The 7,616-nt window shown below is 44.9% G+C and overlaps 1 protein-coding gene across 2 annotated transcripts in view; it reads left to right on the top strand.

The window, feature by feature from the left end:
- Nucleotides 1–7,616, top strand: part of Slc7a6 (solute carrier family 7 member 6) — a 40,296-nt gene that overhangs the window by 26,924 nt on the left and 5,756 nt on the right. For both annotated transcript variants that reach the window (XM_023709375.1, XM_004625838.2), the window contains exons 3-6: nt 2,605–2,730; nt 5,143–5,287; nt 5,960–6,083; nt 6,412–6,515. In XM_023709375.1, coding sequence (XP_023565143.1) covers nt 2,605–2,730; nt 5,143–5,287; nt 5,960–6,083; nt 6,412–6,515 — 499 coding nt within the window. The remainder of the gene's footprint in view (nt 1–2,604; nt 2,731–5,142; nt 5,288–5,959; nt 6,084–6,411; nt 6,516–7,616) is intronic.

Here is a 7,616-nt window from a genome sequence, read left to right as displayed (position 1 = left end):
GCCCCCTGGTGGGCTGAGCTGGCCACACACACACACACACCACACACACTCTCTCTCTCTCTCTCTCTCTCTCTCTCTCTCTCTCTCTCAATAAAATAAAAATTAAAAAAAATTAAAAAAAAATATATGAGATCCACATAAAGTTCTCTGTTTGGAGGCTAGGGACAGTTAGAGGTGTTACTGTTTTTTCCTCCCAAACCTCAGCTTTTGATCCCTATAAATTTACAAGGGGAGAGAGATAGCTCAGCCAACCAAGTGCCTGCTTAGGCAAGCGCAGGGACTGGGGTTCAATCCCCAGCACCACATGCCATCCTGGGTGCGCTGAACTGGCCACTGAGACTGGGTGTGGTGGCACAGGCCTATAATTCCAGTGCTGGGGAGGCTGAAAACAGGAGGATCACTGTGAGTCCAAACTGTGTAGTAGACCCTGTACAAAATACATAAACAACAATAACAACAACAAAAAACCTCAAATTAAGCAGATCTTTTTTTTTCTCTTTTGAGCAGGAACAAAGTGCTAGGACCTTGGTGGGTATGATGGCATAAATTTGTAATCTTAGCACTTCGGGAGGTTGAAGCAGTGGGAATACAGGTTTGAGGCTAGCCATGGCAATTTAGCAAAACCTGTTTTAAATAATAAAAGAAAGGCTAGAGTTTTGTTTTGTTTTGTTTTCAGGCTAGAGATCTTAACAGCCTGGGTGCCTTAGTGAGATCTAGTTCCAAAATAAAAAATAGAAAAAAAGCTGAAGGGGTAGCACAACTGAAGACCTAGGGTTCAGTACTCAGTGCGAAACTAGGTGTGGTGGTACACACCTGTAATCCTAGCACTTGGGAGGCTGAGGCAATAGGATCACTGAGTTTGTGGCCAACCTGGGCTACATAATGAGACCCTGTCTTTAAAAAAAGAAAAATAAGGGCTGGGGAGATGGCTCAGTAGAATAAACGCTTGCCTAGCAAGCGCAAGGGCCTGAGTTCAATCCCCAGTTCCACAAAAAAACAAAAAAAGAAAAAGAAAAGTCCTCAGTACTGGGGTTCAAAAAGGGCTTGGGCCTCACTCAATACAGGGCCTCAGATGTTACTGGGGTAAGTGAGGAGCTGAGCTTCAAGTCACCCCTGGGAGGACCCACTTCTCCATGGCCCTCACTGAGAATTGGGCGGTATGAACAGGAATTTGGTAGGGTGGTTATTTGGGCTTGGGAATGGGAGCTCAGGAATGATGGTTAGCTTCTTTCAGCCTCAGTTTCTTCAGCTATAAAATGTGAATAGGCATATTTGCACTTTGGGGTTTGTGGGACCTGATTAGAGAGGATGTCTATGAAATTTTTAGGTATGTAACTGACTTTTAAAAAAATTTACATATATAAAAAATTGCCTTTAGGGGCTGGGGAGATGGCTCAGTGGAATAAGCGCTTCCATAACAAGCGCAGGGTCTGAGTTCAATCCCCGGTTCCGGGAAAAAAAAAAAAAAAAAAAAATTGCCTTTCTAGTTCCTACATGGTCTGTTCTATGCAGTCAGATTGACCTTATTCCTTCTTCTATCTCCCTCTCCTCCCACCCCACCCCTACCCCCTTGTGCTATGGGGATTGATTGCCTTCAGACTGAAGTCTACATCCCTAGACTTTTTTTTTTTTTTTTTTTAATTTTGAGCCTTAGTGTCTCTTTAAGTCACTAAATTACCCAGACTGGGCTCAAACTTTCAGTCCTCCTGCCTCAGCTTCCTAGAGTGCTAGGGCTATAGGGGTGAACCAGCTTTATGGGTATTTCATTTCTACTATCTGTGGCCATAGAGGTCTTGTGCTTCTTTTTTTTTTTTTTTTTTTTTTGGCAGAACCGAGGATTGAACTCAGGCCCTTGCGCTTGCCAGGGAAGCACTTATTCCACTGAGCCATCTCCCCAGCCCCTTGTGCTTCTTATAGCTTGGAATCTGGGGAATGTGGGTGGGGAAGAGTGGGTGGGATGAGGTCAGTTGTTTTTGAGTCTGATGGCATGGCAGCAGAGAAACAGGCAGAAGGGAAAAGGGAAAGGGGTTTTATTATCTTTGAGGATATTCAGAGAATCTGGAGAAGATAAGGGATTCTCTGGAGTTGAACAAAGAGAGGCTGAGGCTTTTATAACCTTTTGCCAAGGGTGAAGTTTCAGGGGGATGTTTAGATATATCTGAGGAGCTGATTGGGGTCTTCCCTGAGGCATGGGGAAAGGTGAAAGGAAATTGTACCCTGGGCTGAGGTGGAGAAGTGGGGAGGTGGTCTCTGGGAAGATAAGCTGTTTTAAGGGCTTCAGCCATATTAGATGACCACCATAATGGTTCAGCAACTCATACTAGGGCCAGAACCTATCAGGGAGAATTTCCAAAAATGGCTGTGGGAGTCAGAATGTATGAATATTCATACATTTATGGGTGCCTTTATATTTTTGAATGTCAGTAGTGTTAGGATGTCCATGGGTGTCATTAGGTAGAGCAGATTTTTCTGTGTGATTCTCACTGGTCTGCTATTCTCTCTAAGGTAGGCAGAAAGGATAGAAGTAGTATTTTCTATAAACAGAGTTTAGGACTCTGTGCCCTCAGCTTAAGCCTGCTGGTGACTTTATGGTTTTCCTTCTAGGTCTGCTGACATTTGTGAACTGTGCCTATGTCAAGTGGGGCACACGAGTACAGGACACATTCACTTATGCCAAGGTCCTAGCGCTCATTGCCATCATTATCATGGGCCTTGTTAAACTGTGCCAGGGTAAGAGGGGCCCAAGGTGGGAAGAAGGGTGGACATCCCCAAGAGTTACTCTGATTTCCTGAGGAGGATGTGGGGACTTCCCTAGCTTACTGATTAGTTCTTTCTGTGTATGTGTTGGAAAGTACCAGTGAGTGCACAGGATTGCCATGAATCTTTTTGTGGGCTTCATGGGTTAGGCTAGCTTGGTCAACTGGAGAGTTATCAGGCTGTCCCTTGGGGCCATTCCTTCTGTGGTGGCTGAGATCATTGCAGGAGACCAGTCAAGCTCTTGAAGCTTGAGTCATAATTGAGTCCCAGAAGTCATCTGGGTTTACTGGTTTTGTGGCTCCTGATTTTGATCTGTGACTGCTAGGCAGCAAATAGGAAAACTTGACCTCTTAGCCCTCTATAGAGGGGTGGCAGGGTGTGTGTGTGTGTGTTCTGGAGAGAGGTAAGATGTAGAAATGGGTGATTATTTTAGTCTTCTTTTCATCTAGACTTCTGGGTTCAGATTCCCTTCCAAAGTCAGCTCTCAAGAAAATATTAGAATGTTGTCAAATTGGCACTGTCTTTCCAGCATGTTTGCTTGCACAAGCTTTTCATCCCTGAGTCAGATCAGACTGGTAGTAAGGGGTAACTAGATATTCAGAGTCCTTAAAGAAGTTCTAGGGAATCTTTAACCAGCAGCATTTCTCTCAATTAAGGACTGAGCTGCGTTTATAATCATCTGGGGAAGCGAGACCTACTGGATCACATTCTGGTCTATTTGAAGTCCAAGAATCTGTGCTTTTTTTCCCCTGATGTGCTGGAGGTTAAAGCCAGGGCCTCACCCCAGCTAGGCAAACACATTGTTACTGAGTTACACACACTCTCTCACCCCCAGGCTGTGCTTTAGCACAGTGCTCTGGGTTATTCTTAGGCAGCTGGTCTAGGACCATTGTGCACTCATGCTGAGTAAGTGCTGCCCATCACCATCACCCAGATGTCCCAGGGGTCTCAGGAGCATCTTGTAGTTAAATAGAGTTAGCAATTCCTCTTCCAGGATCTGTGCCTCAGGAAACCACTGTTCTGTCCAGTGACTAGCACCCTGGCTGGTGGGGTCTCTAATTTTCCTTTTCTTGCCAGTCCTTTTTTTGCCACTCAAGAGTTGGGTCTAAACTTTCTCCAGGTTGTGATGATGCTAAATTTCCTTAGAAGTCTGAGTCTTAGCTAGGCATAACCACACACACTTGTAATTTCAATACTCTGAGAGGCTGAGGCAGGAGGATCACAAGTTTGAATCCAACCTAGGCAAGTCAACATGCTAGTGAAACCCTGGCTCTAAATAAAAAAATAAAAAAGGGCTGTGGATTTAGTTCAGTGTGAAGGCCCTGGGTTCAATTCCCTAGTACCTCCCCATCCTTAAACAAACAAAAACCCCTAGCATGTCCAGAAGGTCTGTTTCCTGGCAGCTAGGTACTGCCAGGGAGTGTCGTGTCTGTAGTCTCTATAGTTCTCTAAGGAGAATAACAGACAGGTGCCCCAGTTCCCTTGGAGGGTCAAGGTAGCACGGTGAGACATAAGAAGACCTCAACTGTTCTAGTTTGCAGTTGCCTGGTCCATGTACCCACACCTCTTCAAGGAAAGCAGCAGTCTTCTTTATGAGACTGATAACCTAAGGGACCAAGGTGTGCAGTGATGTGGGCCAAGAGTTTCTCCAGGGAAGCCTGATTGTTAATGGAAAGTGTATCCTTTATGTGAGACAGTAGTGGTGTGTTATAAAATATAGGTGTGTGTCAGGGATATAGCTTACTGGCACAGTGCCTGCCTGGAAAGCATAAGGTCCTGAATTGAATTCCTGGTACCCAACAACAACAACAACAAAAATAAATAAATAGATAAATAAATAAATAATAGGTGGAAGCTGGGTGTGGTGGCATAGGCCTCTTAATACCGCAAGTTTGGGAGGGAAGAGCAAAAGGATCACACATTTGACAAGTTCAACTTGGGAAGCTTAGTGAGACCCTGTCTCTAAATGGACAGGGTTGTGGCCGTAGCTCAGTGAGAAGGCCCTGGTTTTAGTCCCCAGTACCAGGAGAAAAAAGGTAGAAGAGCTGTGGCTTACTGTGAGGTCACTTGCAAGAAGAAGTATTGTAACATCTGAGGGTAGCCAGGAATGCATTTGTTTTTCTGCTGTTGTCTAGTTTCACTAAAGCCTGTTAACTGCTGAGGGAATGGTGGGGAGGGGTAAGGTGCAAAGAGTGGCTGATGGTTGTTCTTTTGGTATTAAATGGCTTTTTTTTTTCTTCCCCTTGCCCTGTTTTTTTTTTTTTTTTTTTTTTTTTTTCTTTCTTTCTTTCCTTACCCCTCCTTGTCTTCTGCTTTTTTTCATTTTCCCCTCTTTTCCTTTGACCTTCCTTCTCTTTGAATTCCCACCTAATTTTGCTCCCACAGGACACTCTGAGCACTTTCGAGGCGCCTTTGAGGGTTCCTCCTGGAATGTGGGAGACCTCTCTCTTGCCCTGTATTCTGCCCTCTTCTCATACTCAGGTTGGGACACCCTTAATTTTGTAACAGAAGAAATCAAAAACCCAGAAAGGTAAAGGCGAGATCACTCTCATTCCCACCTAGGCTGGAACTCCTGCTGATAGTGGGCATGCTCGCCCCCCCCCACTTCCTCCTGCCTCTCACCCAATTCTTCTCCCTACTCCCCCTCCTCCTCCAGTTAGGAGGGGTGGGGGTGAGCGTGGGAGTGTAGGAAGGTGGGAAAGCCCTCTGCTTTCCCCCTCATGTTCACAGTGAAGGGTCCTCAGGATCCTTTCTAGAGGAGAGGTCTTCCGTGGGCAGCAGCAGACCCAGCTGGGGCTGAGGTGTCAGGACTTGCACTGTGGTCCTGAGACTGTACTCTGTGGAACCTGAGCTGCTTCTGGCTAGCTGGGTCCCCAGCAGGGCCTCTTGATCCCAAAGATCTTTATATTCATCTTGATATCATAGATGCAGGAGGATTATGAAACCCAGTGGGACCCACTGGCCCTACTGCAGTGAGACAAAGTATTGGTTATGAGCTATCTTCATATGGGAAGGTCTCTCTTTATCCTTTAGTAGAAAGAGCCCATGGCATGGGATGCAGACCATAGGCTGTGAGGGTCTTTTTGTTGAAGACCTAGAGGCCAGTGAACTGTTAAATGTTAGGAAAATTTCAATGGAGACTTGAGCTGTGATCCACAGGAGAGGTTGATTCCAGGTTGTCTTTTGTTACTTGTCCTGACAGAAATTTGCCCTTGGCTATTGGGATCTCTATGCCAATTGTGACACTGATCTACATCCTGACCAATGTGGCCTATTACTCAGTGCTGAGCATTTCAGATATCCTTAAAAGCGGTGCAGTAGCTGTGGTGAGTCTCTTGGCTTCCTCGTTTGGGCATATCTCATGATGCTTAGTCACCTTGAGTAGCCTAGTCTCTCTGTAGCCACTGCAACTCTGGAGGTTGAGGGGATGGGTCTAGATCATTGGGTGGGCTTCTTAATGACTGTGTTTGCCATAAGAGTATAGATCCAAGAAAATTAGAAATCCTTGTTCTGCTAGGTGTGGTGGCACCCACCTATAATCACAGTACTTGGCCTGAGCTAAATAGTTCAAGTCCAGCAAGGAGAGATCCTGTCTAAAAAAAAAAAAAAAGGGATTCGTGTCCTGGTTCACTGCATTCTGTGCTCTGACCCCAGACATTTGCTGACCAGACGTTTGGGATGTTCAGCTGGATTATCCCCATTGCTGTTGCCCTGTCTTGCTTTGGGGGCCTCAACGCATCTATTTTTGCCTCATCAAGGTACTGTATCCCAGCTTTACTGATAATTAACGGCAATATTTTAATTCTTTGGAGCCCCAGGCCTAAAAGCTTCTCTTTTCCCTTCTCCCTCACATGGATATAGAGTGTGTGTGTGTGTGTGTGTGTGTGTGTGTGTGTGTGCGTTCATGTGCTTGCCTTTCTGTAAGCACATGAACACAGATTGTAAGGGGTATGAAGGAGGACTATAAAATATAGTTTGTAGCAGTGGCCCTGAAAGTTACCAGGTTTTAGACTCCCAGTGGGTTTTATTGCAGTTCTGTAAGTAAGGTGTGTACCAGGTACCAGTGCTGTGAGTAGGCCGACTCAGTCCCTCACTTCACAGAAAACCCTGAGGCCAAAAAGTAGGCTCCTGCTCTCCTGTCTGTGCAGTCCTGTTTACAGAGTGCTTGTCCTTCCTGTGTTGGGAGGAAGGAGCGGGTCCATCTTTTGAGGGGTTCCACTTTCCCTCTTCTTCACCACTTTGGCCCTTCTCTCTGGTGGATGTTCACTTGAAATCAGCTTTCCTTGAGCTTCTCTTATTCCACTCATAGCAGTCACAAGAGGCTTTTCCATCTCCCATTTTCCTCTTACTCTATTCACTTAGTGTGTGTCTGGTGCTAGGGATTGAGCCCAGGACCTTACACATGCTAAACATGTACTCTACTATGCCTCTACATGTTTCATCTCTGAGTGTTTCATCTCATCACAGAGTAGTCTACATTTTAACTTTCTTTCACTTTTTATAACTTGGCTTCTATTACTTGAAAAAATATTATTAGGGTACCTTTTTCTTAGCCTGTTTTCAGGCCTTAATTCTACCAGACCATTGAAGAAGAGATATCACATTTTCTCTCTGAAACTATTCACGTGGGTTCTGTGACATCTGATACCTTTTTGTTTTTGTTTTTTTTTTTGACTGGGACTCATGTAGTTCAGGCCTTGAAGTCATGGTGATCCTCTTGTTTCAGCTTCCCCAGTGCTGGGATTACAAGTGTACACCAAAATGCCCACTGCCAAAATGCCCACTGACATCTGATATTTTATTTATTTATTTTTTAATTTTACTGTATTTTTTTGGTTGAATTTTTTTTTTTTTTTTTT

Source organism: Octodon degus, unplaced genomic scaffold, assembly GCF_000260255.1.
Source record: "Octodon degus isolate 3935 unplaced genomic scaffold, OctDeg1.0 scaffold00011, whole genome shotgun sequence".
NCBI classification, from domain to species: domain Eukaryota; kingdom Metazoa; phylum Chordata; class Mammalia; order Rodentia; family Octodontidae; genus Octodon; species Octodon degus.
This window is presented reverse-complemented; position numbering and strand designations above follow the sequence as displayed.